The sequence below is a fragment of the Haemorhous mexicanus genome, chromosome 4, assembly GCF_027477595.1.
Source record: "Haemorhous mexicanus isolate bHaeMex1 chromosome 4, bHaeMex1.pri, whole genome shotgun sequence".
Taxonomy (NCBI): Eukaryota; Metazoa; Chordata; class Aves; order Passeriformes; family Fringillidae; genus Haemorhous; species Haemorhous mexicanus.
This window is the reverse complement of record NC_082344.1, coordinates 24911399-24938809: the sequence shown is the minus strand read 5'-3', so window position 1 is coordinate 24938809 and position 27411 is coordinate 24911399. Positions and strand designations below refer to the sequence as shown.

Here is a 27411-nt window from a genome sequence, read left to right as displayed (position 1 = left end):
CAGATGCTGCTCAGGGTGATCTCAGTGCTCTGGATGGGATAGAGAGATGCTGCAAAGGACCAAATTATAAGCTTGGAGGAGAAAGGCAGCAGGGTGATGTCAGAGAAGGCTGGTTTAGAACGAAGTGAGGAGATTTGCTGGCAGTGGGGCTGGAAGGATCATTACAACACTTAGCCTGCCCTACCGAGGATGTCACACTGGCATAGGAAAAGGCAGAGGAAAATTTTCAGAATAACAAATCAGGATTAGGCACCTTCCTCCTACGCAACTTCCTAAGTTTTCAGCTGACTGGCCTTCCCATCATCTGAAGACAGTAATCAAACAAGTTCCAACAAAATTAAAAAGAAGAAAAGCACACTTGTTTTTATCTACTCAGGTTCTAATAACTAAGGAAATGCCTTAATTATAAGCATAGGTTAACTGCATGGCATCATTATAAGGCTGATTTGGAGCTGCATGACTGAACTAACTGCATCCTTTACCTTCAGGTTTCTTTGATGTGGGACTTTATTTCAGACTTTCATCATTTTATGATGACTGATTCTGGAGTTATTATAAGCATTCTTTCTTATTTCTTTCTATCAAATAATAAGTTTTCACTTTCAACTCTAGCAAAGATTTCAGTTTCTAATGACATTCAAGTATCCAGCTGACTCTAGCTAATTTAGCTAACCACTGTTAGCATGGAGCAGACAGGCTAGTTCAGGAGAAGTGGTGTGCTAAGAGAAGCAGTTCTGATTGACATGGCCTTAAAGCTGTCTCCTCTTCCTATATTTTTTAATCTGTTCCCTAATCAAAAAAGAATCCCTGAATATCATACCATTTCTCCCTTCATAAGTTACTCCATTTGGTTAAAACCAAGCCTGGAAACAGAACTGAAATTTGTTTGAGAAAACTCAAGTTCAGATCAGGGCAATAAACCCCCAGCTAGGAAACAATTCTCTAGAAAAACAAATGTTGCCAAGAAAGCATCCTTGCAGGCCTGCTGTGAGAGCACAGTGACTCAAGGCAAGCACCACTAACTAAGCCCAAAGGGAAGTGATGCAGACTGCCAGAGAGAACAGCAAGCAGAAATAAGGACCCTTTTTGCCCAGATCCAATGTTTGTTAGTGCTGGCAGTACTGCAAGATGCTCAGGAAGTCCAGCATCAGGCCTACAGAGAAAAATCCTTTGGTTTCTAGGCAGCACACCACATATTTTACCATATCCAGGAACATTAAATCATCAGTTTTACCTGCAAGCATCACAAACTGAACTTTAGGAAGGCACCTCCAGATAGGAACAAACTATCATGTTTATCCAGATCAATATATCAGTGCAGGCCTGCAGCATTTCTCCTGCTGAATAAAGATCTGGCACTATTTACACAGAGATAACCTGCACCATCACTATTAAGATTCAGCCCTGTGATAATTCCATCTGTATGGGATAGGCTGTATTAGCGATCTAAAGGGATGTAACATTTGAAAATTTCAGCAAGGAGCTTATCATTGCCTAGGCAAGAGGAAGGACTGGCATCTCCACTTTTCCCTCAGCTCAGGAAAAGATATTAGTGGGTATGCAATGCCTGTGGGGGATGAGAAAGCTTCTCGGTGAGCGAGCAAATATTCAGAGCTGAGCCTGAAATGCAGCACTGTGGGAATCATCTTAAATTGCACTAGGATGAAAGGTGCACAGCATGGTCTGCTCCCAGTCCTGCCAGCCTAGGACAGAAGTCTCCTGGTGAGAGTCTTTACCCAGGCTTTATTTTCATCACGAGCAAAAAGACATGTTCAGCCCCATGAACGGACAAACCACTTACACCTCTGAGAAATGGGGGGAAAAAAGGAAATAAAAAATCCCCACTTTTTCACAACGAGCAACACTACTGACCCCAACCACCAGTTTTGTTTGTGAGGGGGTTTGGAGACCACTACCCCAGGAGGATGGCATTTAGAGCCCTTGGGGCACCTCCTGGCCCCAGAGTGTGCCCAGCCAGCCTGTGGTCACTGCCCTGCACCCACCCAGGGCTGCACCCCACGGGGTGCCCCCCAGCCCACCACCCCTGTTTGGCAGGGCAAGGAACAACAGGCTGCTGCACAACACTGAAACAGCCCAAAGGGTCTGTGTTAAGGGAAGCAGCAGTAGGAAAACACTTTGGGCAGAAAAAAGGAAACCAAGACACCAGGTAATTTGAAATAAAGCTGGCAGGAGAGGGAGGGAGGGAGGGAGGAAGTGGCAGAAGGAAGGAAGGAAGTGGAGGAAGGAAGTGGCGGAAGGAAGGAAGTGGCGGAAGGAAGGAAGGAAGTGGCGGAAGGAAGGAAGTGGCGGAAGGAAGGGGCGGAAGGAAGGAAGTGGCGGAAGGAAGGAAGGAAGTGGCGGAAGGAAGGAAGGAAGTGGCGGAAGGAAGTGGCGGAAGGAAGGAAGGAAGTGGCGGAAGGAAGGAAGGAAGGAAGTGGCGGAAGGAAGGAAGGAAGGAAGTGGTGGAAGGAAGGAAGCTGTGTCTGTGCACAGCTCGCAGCTGGGCCAGCTCTGCAGTCCTGCTGCCTCCCTTCATCTCGGCTATTGCAGCTCTCCATGAAAGCAGAGAGTCTGCTGCTCCTAAACTCAGCCCTTAAAGCACTCCAGCACCAAAGCCAGCCTGGATTTCTTCTTCCAAAGAAGGCCTCAGAGCAAGTAAGCAGTAAACCACTGGTAAAAGCTGAGAAAATGGGAAGACAACAGCCAGTAGGAGAAGCAAGGGCTTTGATCAGCATCCAGGTGATTGGTGGGGTCAGCTTGGACGTGTTCATCCCCCTGAGCTGAGTGTCCTGTAGCAAGCTGGAGTGACAGACCCTTCACTTGCAAAGCCAGGCAGGAGGAGAGGGTACCACTGCTCGCTGCTCTGCTCTCTGCTACCACACAAATATTTCATTGTGGGGCTGAGAATAAAACACAGCCACTGCTGCCAGCACAGCTTACATGCACTTACTTCATATACAGCCATGGATATATTTCTTCCTGTGTTACACACCTGTCAGGGGGTCTTACTGAAACCTTGTCTTTTCAAGAGGCCTCGTATGTTTAATCTGGTGCAAGATTGCTGCTCTTAAAAAAATTAAAAATGAGCGTTGTAGGTATTTTTAACTTAAGAGGGACACAAAGAAGATCAAGAAACTTTCACTTCCTCAGGGCTTTAACCATGCTATGCTTTTTTTTCAATTGCTTTTCTTCTATGGATTTTACAATTTACTCCAGACTGATATAAAATGGAAGAACACAAGGAAATTTGATGCTGCAGGTGAAGCCCAATGGCTTTCTGAAAGCCCTGATTGCTGCCCAAGCGTGACTGTCGGAGCTGACACATTTCTGCAGCTTTGCATAGCACTTCACAGTGTAAGAAAAAGAAATGAACATAAATTCCCTGTTTCATGGGGACCTTAATCTTGAGCCTTACATCTAAATTATGCCAAAGGCATATTATAGGATTAAATTTTGTCAGCTAAACCAGTATAAATCTGGAGTAATTCCATGATCTGAAGATCCACTGCTAATTAACTAAATCCCCCTAAACCCAAGGAAATTAACACAAACAAACAATATTAAAGTATCTATTTCTCAGTTACCTCCAGGCTCACTTCTTCATGGTTTCTCTCATGTGTGCTGTAGGAATATCCCAGACAAAGCAAAAAAAAAAAAAAACAGTCCTGGGTCAGGAACTTCTAATCTGTGCTCTCAAGGCTGCAAAACAGTGCTAATGACTTTGCTGCATTTCTCTCTAAATATTACTGTAATGGAGTTTGTTTGTTCTTTTTAAATTAAAAAATAATTGATTTTTTAATTAAATAAACAAACAAATCCGAACATGGCTTATCTGTCTTATCAGCTTTCTGTAGGAATCTGATGTCTTTGAGATACTCATGATCTCTTTGCTTCTGTGGAGGCATCCCACTTATGAAACTGCAGCCAATACAGTTATTTTTTCTTTTCATGCTTGTCACCAGCTGAAACCTTTCTGCTTTGGTGGGAGCAGCTGGAGCATGTACTTATCTACAAAGCCAGGTAATTAGGTGGCAGCTTTTCTTCACTGCTTTGGAAATTCAGCTGTTAGGCTATTCTTTCAGCTGGAGACAAAAGCAGCAAATAGAAGGGAAAAAAAAAATCAATTGCAAAAAGAATGAAAGGATCGTGACCTTTGCAAACAAGTGTACTTGCCCTGGCTCAGCCCTTGACTGTGAGGGCTGTCAGAGTGAACTGGCAAAGCCTCTTAAGCACATGCAAGAGGGAGATGTGCTCACGTGCCGTGACAAATTATTCCAATTATTGCCACTAGCACTTAATCAGGAGTGTAAGCACATGTTCCAGACAGGCCAAAACCCCCTGTGATGGTTTTCTGTGACTATAACTGGCTTCTTATTCAAATCCCTCTGTTGAAGGTGAGCACTAGAGGAATATGATAAAGTATTTGATTGAGAGGAAGTCCAAGTATGACACACTTTTCTGATTTACTGCCAGATGGCTGAAGAGTGCCATTATCAGTACCTTCCATAGGAACTTGAAAGAGCAAACTTTTCCTGATTAATTCTTTTATTTTGGGTTATAAATCCTGCCTTCCCATTCTCTCCTCCTTTTTCTTTTAATACAGTTGGTCATTTAAAGCATCTATTTCTCTTCATTGACTCTAATTTTATTCTGTTTTATCTATTTTTTTTCTGAGAAATTCCAATATTCTGGTCCTATGTAAGTCTTTTCCCTTAGTCAGGAAGTGCAGTCTGTAATAGCAGCAGTCAAGGCAGTTCATTCTGGCAAACACATGTCAGAAAAGGACTGCTGTGACTTTGAAATATTGAAAGTGACTGATAACATAATGTGTGAAGCAGAATAAATGCATAGAAATGGAAGATTTCGCTGAGCAGTCAAAGTATGAACAAAATACAGTGCCAGAGCTCTGCCCTGAAAGCTCTCCGTGCAGGTGGTTGCAGTGGCAAATTACTAAATGCACTTTGCAAAAGTGTTTTACGAATAAAATGGCAAACACAGTTTTTCTTTGGCCATATCACCATTTCTGTCTGCTTGCACACCATGTTTAAGTGGAAAACTTAGGTCTGGAAAGGCATTTGATTTTTAGGGCAGTCATCAAAACTATGATGGCTGGGATCAGGGCTCTGCTGTACTGTGGGCTAACCTAACTCCACTGGCACTAAAGCAGAATATAAACCACAGTGTTGCACACTGTGCAATCAAGAGCCTCCAGCATTATCCAGCTGGTTCATGTCAGCAACTGCTTTTGTCTGTTTTAACCTTGCAAAGCCTCTCTGCCACCACCAAGTCTTCTTTGGGGTTTGGGCAGAGCTCTTTTCAATTTTGTGATAGTTCATCACCAGAACATTTTTTCCTCAAGACTACACAGGAGTCAGAGAGCAAAGGCTTCCCCACCCCCTCTTCATCTTCAAACTAATCCAAACCTTCTATCCGCGACACTCTGACACACTGGTGACCCTGCTGGGCAAACTGACTTCCTCTCCCAGTTCCTTCATTATTTCCTTGGGGAGCAGCCTAGAGCAACCTACCCCATGGGATTGCTCTGAGACACAGCAGAAGACTTCTCTGGATTTTTTTTTTTTTAGATTTTTCACTTTGTTAATCTCCTCCTACATGGAACTGGGCAATATGGAAGGCTTCATTTTTTTGTCCCTCCAAGAATCAGTGAGGAGCACTCAGCCCCTCACTGTTTCTCCTCTCACTCCCTCTGTTCCTGCAACAAGTTTTCTTCTTTTTCTTATCCCATTTCAGCAAGGAAAAGACAGCTCTGCTAGGAAACCTGCCAACACTCTTCCTTGGCTCTACATCCTGGAGACTTTCCCCATGCTCTTTTTCACTTTGCCTACCCCTGAACTTGGCTGAAGTCATAAACCAAGGCTAGAACCTTCTTTGCTTACTGATGATTCAAGGATGGGTGACAAACAGCAGACTGGTGTTGTACAGCAGGGCAAATCTCTGCAGGATGAGGGAGCTTCTGTTGCAGCAATTCCACTGGTGGAAGCAAATCTCTTAGCTCAGATGTGGATAAATCCAGCTGTCATTCCATCAAGTCCAATTCAGCTTTGAAAACAAACTTTATTTTCAGGCCTTTTACTTTTATCTGGAAAACAGGACTAGCTGAAAATGAGCTTTATGGTCCAGCTAAAGGTTAATTTCTTTTCAAGGCAGCAAAGTGGGTTAGCAAAGATCTATTACTTTTTGCTCTTAAGTGAAATGGGCTGACCAGTGTTTTGAGAACTGAGGCCAAGAGCAGGCAGGTATGGGGTAGGTGGGCTAAACCCTTGCCTGGGTTATTATGGTTCTGTCATCAAGGCAGCTGTGTGACTGGTCCCTTCCTATTTCCAGGGAAAGCTTTTCCCTTGTTTTCCACCCCACTTTAAAGGCAATGCTGCAGCTCAGCTGAGCCAGAGTGAGCAGTTACACCCATTCCTCTCAGGACTGATGCACACATTAGAGAAGGCAGCCAGAAAAGAAAAAAACCCTGTACTGCAGGACAGTGTGCACTGATGGTAAACCTAATCTTTGCTTCAGGAATTCATAAAAGGCAAGTTCTTGGCGGGAAGCCACTCACTGGCACTTCTTTTAGCTTTACTGTCATCAGATTTATAACCAAGCAGTTTCAAATTCTGCAGCCATGCACTTACTCACTCCATAAAACTTTAAAACACATGAACAACTCAGCTTACAATAAATGTCGCTTCCATATAGTTGGATGAGCAACACTGTTTCCACTGACTGTACTGCACACCTCACTGGGTAATACCTGGCCATTTCACATGCCAAGTCTGAGGTGCCTAAGGGTAGGGAGCTGGATAGCAAGTAGTGAGAAAGAGCTTGCAAAGTGCTCTCTGCTGGTAATTTAACACATCACAATTAGACTGTTTTCTTTGGGGTGGTAATGATGGGGAAATGATATGCAAAAGCATGCCCTTACCTGGCTTGCCTTTGGGAAACTCTGAATGTAGGGCTCTTTCTGAAAGTCAGCATTGATTAGGAAAAAGAGAAAGAATGAAGCTGCCCTTTTCATAGTACCTTTTTTCCCCCAACATGCAACAATGTGGGAAAGTTTTCCTTCACCACAGCACTGCTTGGATGCAAGGTGCCTTTCCATGGTGAAGGAGGCAGGCAGCTCTCTGTTCCTCGTAGCTCTGTGCTGTGTGAGAATGCAAGAAGATCTAATGCCATTCCCTATGATTTTCTTTCCCATGCCTCTTCTCAGGGCTGCTACCTCATGATCCTTTAACTTACCACATCAAATAATGTTATGGTATATTTAAAAAGTCCTAATCTGCTCACTGTCTGTATATGTTTTGAGTAAACTTTCACTATGTGTATGTAACAAACTCCAGATCTGCTGCAGAATCCTTTACCCTCTATCACCAGTTAATATCACGGGAGATTAAGAAGTTGCTAAAGCCTGTGTTTCTGTAGGCATCTCCATCCTGTTCAGCTCCTAGTCATGAATTCACAGTGAGACCTGCAAGCACCATCAGGAGTCAATAAAGCCATTTCTCCTGTTCTCACAAGGTGATGTGGGGGAGCCACAGCCTCTCTGCTGTCCTACAGCCCCTGTGAGCAAGCCAGATGGGGAGGGGTAATAAAGCCAGGAACCCCTCCTGGTGACAGTGCAGGAATCTTCAGAACCTGGAGCTCTGCACTAGGCAGTGGGTGGAAGAGGATGCAAAGGGACACTGTCAGATCATCTGGCCCTTGGGCAGAGCTATGAGCAATGAGCTCAGACAGGACTGCAGAGCACCCTAAGCCTGGGTCAGATGCTCGTGGGCTTGGTAGAAAAAAGAAGAGAGAATAGCAGAGGGACAAAAGCTTTCTGTTAGGGCTTTCTCATGAAGTAATGGATGCTGTTTCAAAAAATCAGAATGAAGCTACATCTTTTCTCACAATCCATCTGAGGTGATAGGTTTCAGCCTGGATGCAGTGGCCTGGAGTAAGGTGAGCAGAGTGTGAGCACTCTGCAGCCCCGGGGGGCAGGAGCTGGCTGAGCAGAACTTTCTCAAGGTGAGTTCCCAGGCATGAAGGGCAAAGTTTGTCTTTCAGGACCTGGGCCAGCAGGAAGGAAGATGGACATGTTTTGAGACCTAGAGTCTGGTGCAATTCCCAGTTTTACCCCTACATGTCTCATATAGACAGCAAAAATAGGATAGACTGGTTATTTTGGATGGTCAAGAAATATTGTCTTGGGTGTGGTTAAACTTTTTATTTAGTATCCTGGTTACCTGAGAAACTACCTTGTTTCTACGTGCTACTCTGAAGTTAAGGCTTTCATTAACAATGACTATATCTGAATAAATTAAGAGTGGACTCTCATGTCAGATTGCTTAGAAACCTGGAATCAATTTTGATTTTTTTTTCTTCTCACTATGGTAATTTCAGTCATATGAACTTGTGGCATGATCTAAGAGCAGACTCTCAAAATTAAACTCTTCTATTTGAATTCAGGAGTTTGCTTGAAGTCAAGTAATTCTCCCAACTTGCAGAGTTTCTTAATTTTCTGGAGCTATGAGAAAAAAATGTGCCTTGAGTGGATTTAGGTAGATTTTACTAGTTTGTCCACTATATGTTTCAGAATGTTATACATACAGCTCAGAATAGTTTTTCAGTTCTTAGCAAACTACCAAGACAAAGCAAAGTTGATCTCCTACTAAGGCATCCACTATTCTAGAGATGATCCCTGTATTTAATAATGAAAAAAATCAATTACATCACTATTGTTAGTCCTCTGCAGGGTTAGGGTATAATCCAAAACTCTTATTTCCCATATAGCTGCTAAAAAATAAGTCAGAGAATAAGTGACTCTTGCTTGGGCTTTCATTAAAAGAATATTAAAATAAATTTAAAAAAATAGGGGGATCTTATCAAAGAAAGGGGTACATAGTCCCAAGGTCAGAGAAAATCAAGGCAGTTAGGAATAAAGTAATTTTCCTTGCACTGGAGTCTTTAGACATAAGTGACCTCCAGGACACAGAATGAAAATTTAAGGAGAGAGAATTAATGGTGAGGAGACAGGAAGAACACATATTTATGGCTCAGGGCAGGAACTTTCTAAGACTCGGGATTTTGCTGATGAGATGTAAAAAGGACAGGAGAATATCCATACCATTTATTTAAAGCAGCTGGCTAATGATTTGCTGGGGGGCAGTCTGAAATGCCATATGATGGCTCTCTCCTTTCCCTCCGAAGTTCTGGGTATCTGAAAGCACACCACTTGCTGCTAGGGAGGTGTCTTTGGGCTTGCCATGAGGAAATCATTATAAGTGTCCATTTCTTTTCCCCCCTCAGGACAAGAAGATGTGATTGACTTGTCTAGCAACCCCACAAATTTGCTGTGACTTTTTGTGAATAATGTCAGATTCAGACTGGGGTTTCTGCAGAAGCTATATGGTACTTGTACCTTCCATACATTTTGCCCTCACACACCCCCTTTCCCACAGACAATCACCAGGAATTATGGAACTGTTGCTGCTCCTCTTGGCACACAGACAGCTTTAGGTGTCCATGAGCTTGTGCTTGGCTGGGGCAATTGTGGGAACACAGCTGATGAACAAAACACTGTGGGCTCTAAAGGCAAGCTTGCCTTTTCCTTTTTATTCTTCCTATCATCACTGTTTCCTCTGACCTAGAGGGGCACAACACACATGGATGCTCTTTGGGATATGAGGGCTGAAGAGCAACTATGGCTTGGTTTTTCAGTGGTTTTGGGTGCTGACAGGTTCCAGTTAAGTGAAAAGCTGGCTGCTGGCCTCTGCTGGGCATGGAATTAGTGCTTCCTGTCCCTTTGCCTCTAGTGTGCTGCACAGTTGGGACTGTAGTGCAGGAGAAGAAAGTGAAACAGCAGAGAAAGTGGGAACATGAACAGGATTCCAGAGCTTTGCTGCCACCCCTCCTTGACCCCCACCAAAAGCCAGCCACCAGCACAGCACCTGAGCCATTGCTGCAGCACTGCAGGAAGCACAGACATCCTATGGAATACTCTGAAAAGCGTCTGCAATTATATTTATACCTCCTAGGGGTGCAATGGAAGTTTTAAAGTTTAAGGCTGAAAAGAATTCTTAACAGGTGTCAAATTTAGTGTCACCACACAGCTCCTCATGAACCAAAAGACACATCCTTTTCAAGCTCTCCTAGGAAATTTGGCAGTTCCTATTATTACAGCCCCTGTCATTACCTTGAAAGAAAAATATATAGAGAGGGAAAACTGACATGCTGCCTGGAGGCTGCTGGTGCTCAGAAGGTTAAGTCTTAGTGGCAAAGAAAAGAGGACAGCCATCTACCTGAGCTCATCACCTGGCTGCCTAGTGGCACGGCCAGTTGTGCTTGTTAACATCTGCAACATGAATGAAATCATCGGGACGGCTGCGACAGCTCCATCCTTCAAATATTACCCAGCTTATTTTCTATATTCTTTGTGTTGCAGCCACATATCTATGGTCAGGATGGACCCAAAGCATGTGTTTTCAGTGAAAAAACGAGGCAGGGCCTGGTCCCAGATGCTGTGTGGGACCCCAGCTGGCTGCTTTGCCACCCCTGTGCAGCAAAAAGCCAATCTCATACTGCAGTCAGGCCATTCACTGCTGCTCACGTCTTTGTTTTGGCATGGAAGGGATTCTTTTGCCTCTGGAAAAGGAGGGTCTCAAAGACCCTTTTTTGACACTGCTTCCTGTTGGTAAACTTTACCACAGCATTACCTTGGCTGCAGCTCACTCTGCGTAGCTTTAGAGAGAAGGGGTGAGTGTTCCCACCTCTCTCTGTTCCTGTTTCTCTGGGAATCACCTGTATGTTTGGAAAAGGTACTGAAAAGTTTAAAATGCATGCCTGTGCTTCCTGCACAGAGAACAAATTCTCCTGTAAGCTTGCCAGACCTTTCACAGCTGCACCCTAGGGATTTACCACCGAGCAGCTTATGGCTTTATATGACATTTCTTAAAAGAGAAGGCCTGTATTTTCACATAAATATATTTATTTTGGGAAAGATCAAGGAGGGCCAATATATTTTAAACCAGTTCCCTGCAGCATTAAAACTGTGAAATATTCGTGTGAACATTTGCTAATCCTATACAATGAATCTATTCCTCTCTCTCTATTTAGCATGCAGGCTGCAGCTGCTGAAGGTTGTTGAGCCTTTTCATTAGGAAGAAATGTAAGGATGATGTATGAAAACCACATGGATGTAAACTCAAGGAGCAGTACAGAAGGGTATTAAGAACACAACCTCATAAGCTACCTTGTAAGCATGATTTCTCTTTCACATGTTTGTTCTTATATGGTCTTTCACTGCTTTAAAATGTAAGTTTATATTTATGGACATAATTAGAAATGCTATATAATGTGCTCTCATAATACAGAAATAAGAACATAAGCATGGCAGCACACACATTTTTAGAATATATATCTCAGGCTCCCTAAATTCTGCATGGGGTAGTATCACTCTAAGCAAATTCCAATTTCTCTGTTCAGGCATTACTCCTCCTAATGTAATGAGTTATTTTCTCACCAGTGGATCTCATATCCATCCAGATCCTCCTGTGGCCCAATATCTGACAAATAACCCCTTTCTTCATCTACCTGAACTCTGACAACTGGAGCAGGAAATCAAAAATGAGTGCCTATGATCCCTGATTCCACCAGGGGACAACATATGACCTTGGGATTTCATTTAAGTCTCCTGATGCTATGGATTCCCTAAGCATTAAGTGGAAATAGCATTTGCTTTCCTGAGAGATGCTAATATTTAAGTATTGCTCCGAAGATCCTCAGATAAAAATACCTATATATGTGCAAATTTCTATGCTTCCTTCTGCTTTTCTATAGCTCCAAGATATAATAACACACTGAAAAGCCAAAATTGTCTTATGAAATAAAATTGTACTTGGAAATGTCAGGCCTGCACAGACCAGTGATCCAGGAGTGGCTGCAGGCAGTGTATCAGAAGCAGCTGTAACCCAGCCTCTCCATGTGCCGAGTACTGTGACCAAGGAGAAACTCTCTTACCAGAATCAGCCATAACCACTTCCCCCCTGTGCCAAGAGCTATACCCAGTACATAAACCCTGTCACAAGCAGCCTCTGAGGGCACTTGGGATGCACCCACCTTGGCTTGCAGGGCAGCAGAGGTGGGCAGGAAGAATGCAGGTGTGAGCCGTACCACGTCGCTTGGCGGTTTCACTGTGTTTGCTAATAAAGACACACACTGTGAAGTTCCCTAATGCCTTCCAATTTTTGTACTCAAACTTACAGGGATAAGGCTGTGGAGAGGATGACTTAACACCTTGACAAGCACCTGAGAACTCTAACAGGTAGGAGAATATCTGTGAAAGATTGCAGGAAGGAATCCTACTCCTTTGTTTTGCATAGAGATCCCTAACAGTAGAGTGCCAGAGATTTTAAGCAGAGCCAGCTTGAACACCTGGAATACGAGAGTATTACAGTATTTGGTAAACATTTGCCTTTAATACTCTTTGTAATATACAAAGCATATACATGTTTCATTAAAATTAAATTCTTTGTAGATCCTGTAAAATATTTTATTATATTGCTGCTATGTTAGCACAAAATTCAGCAATGTCACTCCCAAAGCAGAACAGATTCAAAGAATCCAAGTCTTCCCTATTCATGCAGTAGGTGTGAGCAGAGAGTGATTCCTCTGGATCTGCACAGTGTTACTGGCTACTTTCTCCCCCACCACAGCCTTTGAACAAAGGAAACAGTCCAAATTAAGCATATTTTGTATGCTTACCTGCAGCCACACAACAGAAATCCCATTGCAGGAACTGTAAAGTTTTGGTTGATACACATAACACAAACCAACAGAAACCAGGCTGAGAGACCAGATACAGAATGAAAAAAAGGGTAAAGAGACTAGCTCACATCTTCTCCTAAGTGCCAAACTGCAGATATTATACTTTTAAAAAGTTTGGTAGTTTTTTTTTTTTACATTTCACACACATCATCCTGATTTAGGAATCAATACTGGAGTGAAGCAGAACTACATATGCAAAGGCACAATACATACAATTTAGTGTTTCTGATCCCAGCAGAAACACAGTACCAGTAGCATCTCTAGAGATGGCACTTTGGTGGCCCAAGAGATCGATTAGTACAGGGATAAGCACCTATGCTTTTGGGTACTAATAGGGGTCCTTCACCAAAACATCAAACGTTCTTGCTCATCCCCTTCAGTTTTCCCATCAGTGTCCAAATTCACTTTCCTTTTCTTTCAGAAGCAGCTTCTGCAATAGGAAGGGTTGAATTATGCTGACTCTCTATAACAAATGAAGCAACTCTTTCCTCATTTTCCTGCTAATGAGGTTGAGTTTATCTCATTATTGTTTTTCAAAAGAAACAAGAACAATTCAAATAAGAGCAACACAAAGTGTTTTTAATGCCGTTTCTCGAAAAGTGAATAATTCAATGTCTCAGATAAAATGAATGCGTACGCAAGAAATGAAGCGGATCGCAAGAACAACGCGTTTTTCCTTTGCCAAAAATTAAATTAGAAGAAGGCTCCAGAGCTGAGAGAAATCTTCCCTTAGTACCTCCCTGCTTCTCTGCTCCTCCTGCTCCAAAGGCTTACCTTTGTGAGAAGACGTCTCGGTAGGGGCTGCCGTGCTGCAGGGCGATGCCGTATCCCCTGTCCGCGACAGTGTTGCCGACCGTGTAGAAGGAGCACTCCGCGTCGTTGATGGCCACGTACTCCAGCACCGCCGCGTCCCACACAAAGGCGTAGTTCCCGTGTTTCACCTGCGGCAAACAGAGGGAAAGCTCAGGCTAGGGGCTGCCATGTCCGGAAGGAGGCCAGTGCACCTGGAAATGGGGCAGTTTCAGCACAGTCTGCTCTCCAAGGGAAGTGAAATTTGGGAACTGCTGCCAGACACTGGGGTTGTGAAGGGCTTGGGCTGAGCACCTCGGCTGAAATTGAAGAAACGTGACCTGAGAACGACGTGCCATCGGTGACACAGTGCCATGGAGGAAATAGAGACTGTCCCTTTTCCAAGAGCAAAGGAAACACCACAGTCCCTCTATCAACACTAAATTCCACATGAAATCCCCCGTAAATTCCATAAAAGCAACCATTTGGAGAGAGGGTAGGTATTCCCACTTGGAGAAGCATGGCAGGGTAGGCATAGCTATCTAGAGGGAAGACCACCGTTCAGGATGGTCCACATTTCAGTCATGCTCCAAATTGTGGCAGACTTCACAAACACCAATTTGTCTTATGGGTTCTGTGGATAAGACCACACCAAGTAGATTTTCTGGGATTACTTTTCTCAGCATGAGGCATTTTCACGTATCTTCAAAGACTTTCATAAAACAAGATCATGTAAGCCATTTTACCTGTTTGACTAAGAAAAATCCAACCAGCTCATTACACTGAAAAAGCTTTTAAAGTAACACTTCCCCATCCACTCACATTTGAAACAAATCCAGATTTTTAAAAAATTTAAATATATGTGATGTATACAAAATTTAGGCATTTATTCAGAAGCAAGCCTTTAAAAACAGAAGCTCGCTCTATACAAATCAATTAATTTCTGCTTTCCAGACATATAACGTTTTTTTCTGAAAAAACAGTAACCTCTAGGTGCTCTACCAGACCCAGATCTTTTGCTGGTTTTCTCTTTGCTTGGTCCCTATGTCAAACCTGAAGAATCCCTCTGCTTTTTTCCTGCCCCTCTGCTTGGCTTCATTTAGCTTTTTCCCTGCGCTGTATTAGGCAACTAAGCTGTAAAGCTAGGCTGAATCCATTGACTTTGTACATCTAATGGGAATAAATACGTGACAGCTCAGTGAAAAGTAAACAAAACACAAAAAGGCCATGTGGGGCCAGGCAATCCAGAGAGAATTCAAAACCAAGTCAGCATATCAAAGTAAGCAATGTCAGAACATCATTTAGATTAGGCTTTGACAATGTAGATTATGTTTTTAAAGACTGTTTACATATAAAAGCTACTGAAGCAAGCCTCACCGTCTGCTTGCTCACAAGATGTAGTGCACAAGGAATGATTGCATTTGGGACACATTCCTTTTTACTGCAGGCTTGGCAAGGGAATATTTCCTATTTCCATCTGTAGGCATGGCAGGGGAAGAATTTGTGCAGATTTTGGAGCAGAAAGGGAGCCATGTTATCTGTGGACTCCACAGGACTTGCAGGATAAAGAAAATTCTTTTCAAAGTGCACACACACACACAAATGCAGGACTGAGCCAGTTTTAATCTTCAGGCTCTGGGAACTGTCAAGAATGTTTTTTCTCTCCTCCCAGTGGAGGTTTAGGTTTACCTAAACAGGCAGGGAAAAAGGGATAGAAGTGAATTTGCAGTTAACAAACAATACAACTTGTATGCTTGTCCTATAGGTAGTGCCACTCACAGAGCTCTTCCTAGCATGGGTTGTTCTATCTTCCTGCAGGCACCACTTCAGTAAGAAATAGCATGACTGAGAAAAAAGCCCTCCCTAGGAGAATTTAAGAGGATAATGGCTCAGCCTGAAAAAGGATCATGATGTGCTGAGAACAAGGGTGGGATATAGGAGACAAAAGCAGAGGATCAGAAGTGGGCAAATGAATCCTGAAAAGGATCAGATGGACTTTCTGAACAAAAGAATTAAGGAAAAGTGGGGTTCAAAACCCAAGTAATTTTACATGGGGGACATAACCTTTGAGGTGATGGAAGGAACAGAGGGTTATGTTTTGACATCCGCTTTTGTCCTAACCCGCCTTTTTATCATCCTAGTGCATTGAATTCACCTAAGTGCTTGTAAGGAGACCTATCAGCTGCTCAGCTGGTCAGGAAAAATTCTCTTGATTTAGCTGCCTTGCTATAAAACAACTCACAAAGAGAATATATAAAAGTGGTAAAAGCACTGACTGTCAATAATATCTGTGATGAAGTGGTATATATAAGATCCTCAGAACAGAGCTCATAATATCACAGTTCAAGTTCCCACGAAGATATTACTTTTCATAGATAACATCACAGTGAGCTCCAGTTAAAGTGCATGGGGCACAAAAGAGATTGAAGAGCCAGAAGGGATCATTACCATCACCTACCTTCAACACATGACTGCTCCATGCATTAAAATACAACCTTTTTAGCATTTTTTCCCTATTCACTTAAAAATCTCAGGAATTCAAAACCATGCAGCAAACCTAAGTTGTAATTGTCATGCTTGCAATCCCTCTCTTTAGAGAACTACTTCTTGATCTAACATATTTCATTGCTAGTCAGTGTATTTATTATTACTACCTTTTTTTTTTTTTGTTAATATATAACTTTCCTATGTCATTCCTAGGTATTTTTGCTCTGAAGTTCTAAATACTCACACTTTGGGGCTGACACTTTTCAATTATTGATGGATCTTTCTGTTACTTAGCTGAGCTGGATATAGCTTTCTGTAATCTCTCCTTGCAAATCTATCTGTCCAGCCCTGCCAGTAGCACTGACACTACTTTTGAACTGTCTCCAATTCTTAATTTTTATGCATGGGAGAAGCACCTGTTTCACTAAGAGAGAATCAGTTATCAGCCAGCTCAGGAGCTATAGGATTTCCTTTTTAGCATACTCTTCTTCTGAGAATCGGTCTTAACTCCTTGTCCAGGGATCTTTCACACAGCTCAAGTCTGGTTTTAGCTTAAAGGACTAAGAATAAAATTTTGCCAGAGTATAGCATACCTGGAACCTGCTGATATTTCACAGATTTGCACCTACTCTATGGAAAGAGGAGAGGATGCTCTCTGTAAAAGGACAAGAGAATTTCAGAACAAAATGTCAATTAAAAACTTTTATCCTTCTCTCTCTTTCCCTCTGATCATGGGAAGCAGATACTTTGCAGCTCTTCAATAGCTATGCAGAAGACTTCTACTATGGGCCTCAAAATCAACAGCAAAAATTCCAGCGTTGTACTATGAGAAAAAGTTAAGGAACTTACTTTCAGCCAATTATGGGAGCTAAATGAAAGCAGAATCTCCTTGGGGGAAAAAAGTAAAAAAGGATTCTTGCGACACATTTAACTCACTACTCTCAGAAGAACTATAGCCCTGATTCTACATTTCCTCACCATTATATTGGCCTTTTGTGCAGAGAGAAGGACATTTCAGGATGGTGGCAAATCTGGATGCTGTTCACACATGACCACGCAGCCCTGGATGGCCAGGGAGGAGTTTCTGGAGGGCAGCACATTATCATTCTGCAGCAACCCCTGCTCCTCAGTCCATCGGGGCATGGAGAACTGACACTTCACTCTCCTTCCCTGTGCCTTCTTGCCTGTCACTATGGCAGAGGCTAAAAAGACTTTGAGTATCTGATATCTATTGTCGTAGAGGGGAAAAAAACCCAACAAAACCAGGAAAACTGAAACTGTTAGTTGTTCATCAGGGTATTCTGAACTCATGCACTGCAGCGGTCATTAAGTGAAACTGGGAGGTGTGGTACCACACAGAAATGCTTGACTTGACTTCATGGTCCTGTGAGCAATTCAGAAGGAGTTACTGTAAAAAGGGTTGTTTCACAGGACAGGAGCCATCAGCACATAGATGTTAAAACTATCTCTTTAGGGCTGTTATATTTCTATTTTCTATCACTGAACACTTACAAAATTTTTCTTTGCTGAAGCCCTGTCAGTAGATATTAGCTAAAATTTATCCTGGATGATTCCATCAGAAAACCCATTGGGTTATAAGAGGAAAACATTTAAAGCCATTACACTGTTGCATATGCACATATTTTATGCCAAGAGGGATATGGATAGTATTTCTTGTTACAGCTAACCCGCTCTTGCAGAGTAAGTTGAATAATGTATTTGTGTACAGCTCTGGCATTCTAAAAGCACATTTATAGGTCTGGCAAATGCTAAATTAAAAAAAAAATTGTAAGTAAACAGCAACCAATTGCTGTAATTTTTCATACTTGTATTCTTGGATAATATCTTTTCTGTATTTTGAATTCCTCTATAAAAGAAATAAAAAGGATCCTCATGAATGAAAAATACCAAAACCCACAATAGATTGCAGGTTAAAAAGAACTGGCAGTTATTTTTGCTGCAGACCTCTTTTAAATATTTCATTGTACATAAAATGTGTTAAATGCTATAAAAACAATGGAACTCCTAAGGCCAGAGAATCTTAAGTTTAAACTGATTAAAACAATATTAATTTTCTAGAAAAAAATCTGAAAATTATTGGATAATGCTGATGAAGGCCATTTTCTGAACCACCTGTGCCTACACTCCTGAGACACAGAGGTGGTGCTGTTTCCACTCCTTTCCATTATCAGTCAGGTGCCAACTGCTGAACAACTTTCCCAGCCTATGAAGTTGTCAGCTGCAGTATCTGCTGTATTTTAGCCAAAACCAGAAGCAGACTCCTCTGCAGCATAGCAGCAGCAGCTCCAGCTCTGACCTAAACCCAGTCAAGGACACTGATTAATTACCTGCTCCCTAAAGCACTTTGAGGGTCCTGTTCTCCAGAACGGGCCATTCCACTGCAAAGAGGAAAAAACACCATCCAGTGCTGCTAGCTAGACCTGTGCCCACCGGTGTGGAGCTGAGACTTTGGCATATATAAGTACATAAATCACATTTTTGATACACTCTTGCCATGTTCAGCAAGTGTGCAGCAGCTACAGCCTGCAGAGGGCTGTGCTCCTCTCTATAAAACAGCCAAGGCTGCTATCACACAGGGAATGAAGGAGAGGGGAGAAGATTGAATGAACATTTGCAAATAGATGAGCCAGAGCTGGTATAGGTAATGTGGATATTGTACTCCTAAGTGGGGAAAGGAAAAGATGAAATCTGAGGCAGAAGCCTAAATCTAGATTTTCACATTGTCAGATGTTGGCAAACAGCTCGATGGCATTCACAAGAGAGGGTGTTTGTTCAGCAGAAGGGAATGGAAGCACTTTCCATAATCCTCTTGCAAGAGGCCAATGAAGTTGCTGTATATCAGACTGCAGCAGAAGTCAGATCTGCCTTCAGAGAAATTCTTATTTGCTAATTTGTTTTCCTCAGGGGACCAAGGTTTCAAGTCTTGATTTTGTTCACAAAGGGCACAAATCTAGCTAGATTTGTGCTAGCTGATGTTTATCTGGATCCCAGTAACATAAAACCTTACATTTTAGCTTTGTTGAACAGACCCCACTGATTCACAAAGTAGATCTTTCTATACATCCAAAGTACAATTTGGCACTTCTTGTCGCACACTCTTGCAGGACAGCATGCATGGCTGACCTGCATGGCTTAAGACTGAAATGCAGTCATGCAATCAGGGAATCTGAATCTGACTGACAGCTCTCTGCACTGCAAGACAGGAGCTGGACTCCCATAGTAGCATTAGAGCACAGAAGAAAAATTCATATATATATATATATATATATATATATATATATATATATATATACACACACACACACACACACACATACATATAAAACTCTATTCAGTCATCAAGGCAACCAGCTACTATTACTACTACCACCACCTTTTATATGTAATTTTGCAGAGTCTATAGAAACTTATTTCTATTCAAGGGCCACTATTTGTAAAACACTGAAATGTATTTTTGTACTTATTCAAACAGAAAAGCGTAGAATAGATTCTCAGAGCATCATTGAGCCCAAGTGTAAACAGCAGCAGGAAAATGAAACACCTGGAAGCTTAGGGGAAGAAACAGGAGGTTAGAAATCCCAGCCCCACCTTCTCTTCAGTATGAAGTTCATCTTTCACTACAGTGCCATACCAGCTTGAATGGCACGTCTATTTGTTACCCATAAAATTTAATCAGGAAAAACCATCATTCCTCATATGCAACCTGCCATCAATTTCTTGAGAAAAATCTCATGATCACATGTTCACTTGTTCCACTGGGCAGACCTTATAATTGATCCAGAATAGGAATTACTCAGGTATGAGAGCTCTGTAATGAGGGAGCACCACAGTGTCAGAACTTTCCCAGCGCTCAGCACCTTCACATTTTGTCATTGCAATTAAAGGTATCTTGTAAGTTAACAAGAAAGAAAAGAACAAGTGGAGCAAAACTGTGGAGGCCAGTGTAAGGCACATTTCTGAGGGTGGTGGGAGAACAGAGCCAGCTGCTTTTTCAGGTAACTACAGCCAAGCACTAAAAAGCCAGTGATCATGCTGATCACTGACAAGCAGCTAAACCACAGGTTTGCTACAGCAAACATTCTTTTCAGACAGAAGAGGCACAAGAGAAAAAATAACTCTCAGCAAAGCAGGCCTTTGAAAGGTAAGGAAGCAATTTCTTCTTTTATTATGCCAGCTTTCCATCTGCTTTTTGACAACTAAGTGCTGCAGATAGCAATGCATACTCTTTTAAGAGTATCAGTAGTGAAGGTCATATACAGAAGTTATATGAAACCACTTCAGAAAATTAGATCTGGGGTAATCAAGTGGCCATCTCAATAATGGGGCAAATTTAAACCAAATGTTGCTGAAGCGATTCCCCTCTTCTGATAAATTAATATTTTTGTGGCAGTTAATTCCCAATAGAAGAACCTTTAAATAAGGAAATATACACGGGTCAATACTCTTCATTTGGGTAAAAAAAAAATTTGTGGATTAGAGTACAATGAAGAAGTTAAACAGAGGGGAATATAGAAAAGCAGCATCACTATTGATAGGAAATCAATCCAGTATGATGCTCACTGGAGGGTTCTTGTCCCCCTTCTTTAGAATAGAATCCTAACTGCAATTCTTGGGCACATTCATTTTTCAAAGACATGCTTACTGAATACCAAGTGCAAGGAGAGAAAAATCATTAAAAGTCAAAAAACTACTCATCAAAACCATTCATCAGTTGAAAAAGAACTTTAACCACAAGAAAAAATCTTTGCAAAACTACCAGTGATACTGAAAAATTCTACAGTAAAAGCTCATTTGAAATAGTACTTTCATTTTTAAAACTTATTTTAAAGAAACTGACTTATCTTTCAGTTTTTTTCATATTCCTCATACATGAGCCCTGACCACTTTCCTACTGGTAATAGGATTCAAGATGTCCCACTACTCACACAAAAGAATTTAACTATCTTCTTTAGAACCATTGTATTCTTCCCTTTTTGATAAGCATCTCCTGCCCAGATATGGAAGGAGCCAGCTTGGTCCAGACACAGAATCTTGAAGCTTCAAAAGAATAGCTTCCCAGCCCTTCTTTTGCTCCTCTCTGAAAGTACCCTGCACAGCAGTTTTGCATGTTTCCCCTCATTCTGCTGAGCTGCAGGACACAGGGAGCACTGACTGCTGGCCACCTGCACAAGCCTAGGCTGGAGTGTGCAGGAGCTGGCTTTGCATCATGAAGCCCAGGGCTTCCACATCACTTTGCTTGCATACAGGCTTTGGCTGCCAAAAAAGCCTCCTCTCCCTCTGGAAAACCTGCATGAAACCACTTCTCTTCTCTAGCAGTGAACCTTCCCCCTCAGTGCAGCAGGTCATGGGGCCATGGAAAGGAGGAAACTAAGATTTGTCCCCACCCCTTCAGGTTTGTACCTTTCAGCAACACCTGGCATCCCCCTTCTCTGAGAGCTCCGTAAAGGCTGCCATAGGGTGTTCCTAAGCATTTCTTTTGCAAGGCTGTAAGTTCAGGCTGCAGCACAGACTGGTTCTTAATGCCACCACACCATCCCTTGTGACTGGCTTGTCAGGTCCTTGGAGACGTCGCTGCTGAATGCATTTTGATTCTTGCAAGAAGGTGTTTTGGACCCACAGGAAAGGAGAACATTACAGATTTGAGCTATGAAGGTTTTTTTCTTTTTTTTTGCAGTTTAGGACCGATGGAAGACATCAGGAGCTATGGCAGGGAGAAGAAGACCGGTGCAGTCACATTTTTTACTCAGTTCAGGCTGCCTTCTTGCTGTCACCATGCAGACAACTGAGAAGATGACACAACACAACAACTTGTCACATAAAGTACCTGTAAGTCTTGAAGCTAGCTCCTGTCTCTGCTGCCCTGCCTGCAGTCACAAACTAGCAATTCAAACCCCTGAGACAAATCAGAGAATACAAATAATGCTGCTGGAGTCACTCACAATGCACAGCCAGGGCTGCCAGGCAGAGCAAGGCCGGACAAAGGAGCAGGCACCCAAGTTCTGTAATTGCAAAGGTAAATAAAGATGTAAACAGTATCCAGAAGGAGTTTCAACTTCAGACAGCACCCAAAATAGTGCAACAGCTCCTGAACATTCTCCATAGCCATCCAGGGATTTAATGTTTACTGCTACTGTAATTTCAGGTGATAGCTGGGCTTTTGCATCTTTACAGAGTGAAATACTCACAGCCTTTGCCTGCAAATGTACACAGAGCAGGTAATCTCTGGCCACAAACATTTCCACTTATCCAGGGCTGCAACATTCATTTGGCACACCTTTGTAAATAACAAATGAAGTACAAGCCACACACTTCCCTTATATTTGCTTCTAATTCATCCTGAGCTGCCCACACCATAGCTCAGGCGCCAGAAATCAGTTACAGATGACAGCACTGAGAAACAGCTGCCAAATATCAACTGAAAATAAATAAATTACTGAAAAACAATCACTTGTGCTCAAAAGTCATTCAGAACCAGTATCTTTTAGGAAAGATTTTTAACCCTTTCTTTCCCCTGAAACAGGAATCAACAGAAATTCCTGCGTGGAACACTTGAAATTCAGAGACGTAATGTTAAACACAGAACTTTTAATTGGTGAAAGTGATAGATTGAGCTGGACAGAAATTAGTTATCTTCCTGCCCAAGGAATTTCAAGATTTTTAATTAAGGAAAAACATCACAACTTTTGGGACCAAAAGCAATAAAAAAATCCAAACTGGAGAATATTTTATTCCAAAAAGTGGATTTTAATCCGAATTACTTTCCCTGCAATGGATTAACATTTGAAAATGAAATAAAAACAAAAACATTTTGATAAAACAGAGGTTATAATTAAATATGATAATTCCCTATGATGACATGTTGACAGTTTTAGAGCTTTTGAAGCTACACAGTATTTTATAAAAATACCTTCTCCCTTATAGTTTCAGTTTCAATTATGATTATATTCCAGTGAATAAATCCCTAATGATAATTCACACTGGTTTGCTTGAGCCATACTTTCAGACATCTTGTAAAAATCTAAAAATGTATCAATAGAAACAATTAGCAATTGTGTTTCCCGCTCCACTCTTGATTTCCTGCAAGTACAATAAATTATGGAAACTTATTTCTCTTTATGTGTTGCCTAAGCCAGTCAGATTCAAACTTGGACAAAATATGCTGAGAAATCTCATTGTATCATAAGCCAGGATAGTTCTTTGGTAAACACACATTACAATTAGTCACCCAGTCTTATTTTTTTAATTTGAATTTGAATTGTATACCCCCTGTCACTGGGTAGTATACAAACAGAATACAATCAGGTTAAAATCAACTACTTCTTCTAGTCCTACAACATCAATAAAAAATGCCAGCCAAAGTATTTTTGAGATGAGTGATGAGAAAAGTAGAGGTAAAGTACTTATGAAGGAGAAAAAATTTTCACCATGAAATACAAGGTAATCAGAACTTATTTACCATTTTAAAATGAAGTAGCTAATTCTAGCATTTCAGCTAGAATTAGCAACATCAACTGAGATTTTCTTAGCTGAACAATGCACTTGCAAATCAGGTATTTGTGCAGGCAGTGTGGACAGTGAAGTGCCCAGCCAATCATATACACCACTAAACATCTTACTTGAGTGAATGAAATAATTTCCTTAGTTAGCACCAAACTATGGGAAAGGAAATTGAAAAACACATGCAATAGCATAATAATGAAATAATGAACTCAGTATTTTAGCACTTCTTCCAATGTGTAGTTGCTATCACCCAGCATCTGTGCAGGGATAGCCTGAAGAAGGCCACCACCCTGTTAGGAAATCTTTCTCATCAGTCTTGTCTTATTTATTTCACTGACAAACAGGCTGGACTATGTCTATGTAAAGAACGAGTACCTACACTGCTGTTGCTTTCTAGCCACATTTATATCACAACCTGACTTAAAAACAACTTCTCTTACAGGACTCTCCCATGAGAAGGACAGTGTGTTGGACACATGTATACTAAATGCAGGGAAGAGCTGCAGTTTCTCTCTGGCTTTCAAGAAATTAGGTAGTGCATTGCACAGGAACATGTGAGCTGCCAGCACAGTGGCAAGGGTGGAGAAAGGCCTTATAAATGACCTCTAAAGCAGAAAAATAATAATTTACTTGCCCAGTTCTGTATTATTGGCATGCTCCTTGTTCCTTCAGCATGGACTTTTCAGGGGAAAACAATGAAGAGAAATTTTTTTCTTTGCTTGTTAAGGGATACTAAAAGATGCTACACAGCTTCTGACACAGTGCTGGTAAGTGCCTGACCAAGTTTTCAGGAAAAGCAGCTGCATACCTGCATCTGTACAAACAGCCTTGCAGCTGTGCAGGGCTCTGGGGGCAGATAGATCTTTCTGTGTGCAGCTCTATTAAAAGATGGTACTGCACACATGTGGGCTCCTCTGAAAATATCATCCCTTCAGACACAAAGGGAAAACACAATCCCTGCATCTTTGTCAAGTACAATACAGTATCATTGCTGCTACATTGTTCATGTTAAATTTAAGGAAAAACTTAAACTCACAACATGTATATATCAAAGCAGAGTAAATACAATGCCAGAAAAATGTATTCCCCTTATCTTATAGATGACATATCTATGAAAAGCATATAATATTAGAGCTGAAAAAGGTAAAATAACAATAATATTTTCTCTTGTCTCTTTTAAAATTTCTTTTTGAGTTGTGTTTATTCTTTTTTGTCATATTTTAAATTATTAAGAGCTGAATAATGCAAGTACAATGGGAATCTGAGGCCCAATACAGGCATCTACATTTGGCAGCTGGTGAATAACTAATAGTCAGATCACTGGGCTTACTCTGTACCTGCATGGGGCACACCCTAGAATTTAGGTCTAGCAATGGATGAGCTGAATGAATAAATCAAAGACTGTAAAAATATGACAACATCATCATAAAAAAATAAAGAAATCTACCAATTGAGAATAACATGATAAAGGTGAGCTCAAAGCTGCAGTTAAAAAATTTACATGAGACTTGTCATGCTCCTCTCAGCTTAAAAAATTTATGGAGTAGTAATAACTAAAATAAATGGAAGGTGTGCAATATAAGTGCTGAAAGGACACAATTTGATACAGTTTGATGCAGCATCAGTCCTAAAGTGTACCATGTGAAACTCTGTGGGGACTGAAGAAACTCCACCAGGCCTTGGAATAGTACTAGAAATAAATTCAAAACAAACCTTCTGTAAGCTTCTCTTTTATTTGGTTGTAATTTGTCTTTGTTCAGCCAGGAATGGATCTGGATGTGATATAACATTATGTTAAATAATTCTTGCTGTCATGAGATTTCCCCTTTGCAACTCAGATCTCAAGGTGTGCAGCAGCCAAGTCAGTTGCAATTGGTGGGTGGAAATACAAACTGGGCTGAAGTCTACCACTGACTGTTTCCAGTGGATGCCAAATTTGAGCTAAAGATTTTTCATGTTGGATGTAGGGAGAAATAAACTTTGGAGAAATGAGAAAGGGTGTGGTAGGAAGACAGAGAAAACCTTTGGTGGGATGTTGGAGGAAGATGGAGAGGGCAGCTGATTAGAGGCTGAATCAGGCAATTCAAGATCTTGAAAAGCAGGACACTAGCTTGGGAAGAGAGAGGTATAGCAAGAAGCATAGCAAAATCCATCAGATACAAAAAAATTTATGTGACCTTTAGCTACATGCTTGGCTGATATTTCCACTCCACTAAAGTTCACTTAAGTTTTTCAAAATCACTATGGTGTCTTAAGGGGTGGGAGACTCAACACCCCACATGAGAGGATGTCTTCAGAAGTACAATTCCCTAACTCAAGATTGCTATTGGCATCTATCAACAGACAAAATAATATCCTGAATATTTTCCACAACTGTTGAAATTCCCAAACATATGCTATGTGTCATTATATTAGCCAGAATTTTGGTATGAGCTCTTTTGAATTACTTCTGGGTTTGCCTTGTTTGATTTTTTCTGAAATCTCATATTTTTCTGCTGTTTTTGCTGTGTTCCATCTGCTGCTCACTTTGTTAGATCTGAAACGATTTAATGATCACTCTAATCAAGAATAAGATACTGTTTAAAGAAAACCAGCTCCTTCATTTAGCTTTCAGCACAGCCATAGCATAATCAAAGATGTTCAGCTCAATAATAGCATAATCTGAAGGACTGGAAGCACTTTGCAAACATTCATTAACTGATGCTCACATTTTCCTTTTGTGAGGAAACATTCCTGCTTTTGCTGTTTACACCTGCCAGATGTGCACCTACACTGTTGTGTGCTGCCTCCTTGACTATGCTGTGAAACACAGCATTTGGAGTCCAAGAGATTCATACAACAACTGGAGTGTAAAGACATGGCTTGGGAAAAATGTTAGCACTTGAGGCCAAATTTTTGATCCTGAAGACACTGCTGCTGATAGCCACCTAATATTTTTCATGTCAAACTGTGCTTCTGAGCCTGCAGTAGCTATGAGCCTCCCCTCTGCGAGGGATGAGCAGACTGGTGTCCCCTACTTTACCAGTTCTCAGTGAAAGCCCATGAATGAGGTGACAGGGTGTTGTTCCCAGTCCAGCAGCTCTCAAGTGCCTGCTTGAATGTCACATAAAACAGGACCGTGCTCAGAACTCCTGCCAGCTGTGAAACAAAATGGAAAGGTTTTCAAACTTGGCTTTGTCACATGGTTCTGACCACATGCAGTTTAGAAAGCAAGGCCATGCTATTTCTCCATGCTGCAGGGCACAAAGAATTGTTTTTAGTGTCTTCCAGAGGTAACAAATTCAGACCTTTTTGGACCAAGTTATGTTGCATCAAGTATCTTACATCAATCACAAGACATTCCTGGCCATCAATATCTTGTAAAACAGAGTATTAAAGAACAGCATCCAGGACTGAATGGAAGACTGAAGAGAAATTTAGAGGTTCCTTGGGAATTTGTATTTGAGTCAGGGACAAGACTCACTAAAGGGAAGGAGCCATGTCCTAGATTTGTTTACTTACAGGGTGAGAATTACTAGAAAAGTATCAGTCATTTTTTGACTGAGATGGGTAATTTTCTTCATAGCAGCTAGTATGGGCTGTGGTTTGGATTTGTGCTACAAACAGTGCCAGTAGCACAGGGATATTTTCCTTACTGCTGAACAGAGCTTGCACAGGGTCAAGGCCTTTGCTGCTCCTCCCACCACCCCAGCAGCGAGGGGGCTGGGAGGGGGCACAGCTGGTACAGCTGGCCCAAGGACATTCCACACCATGTGACATCATGCTGGGCATATGGAGCCAGGGGGAGAAGGGGGGAACATT

General features: G+C 41.7%; 1 protein-coding gene across 1 annotated transcript in view; it reads right to left on the bottom strand.

Moving 5' to 3' along the window:
* GRID2 (glutamate ionotropic receptor delta type subunit 2) overlaps nucleotides 1-27411 on the bottom strand; it is a 681202-nt gene that overhangs the window by 53425 nt on the left and 600366 nt on the right. Inside the window, exon 14 of the mRNA XM_059844122.1 lies at nucleotides 13588-13754. Coding sequence (XP_059700105.1) covers nucleotides 13588-13754 — 167 coding nt within the window. The remainder of the gene's footprint in view (nucleotides 1-13587; nucleotides 13755-27411) is intronic.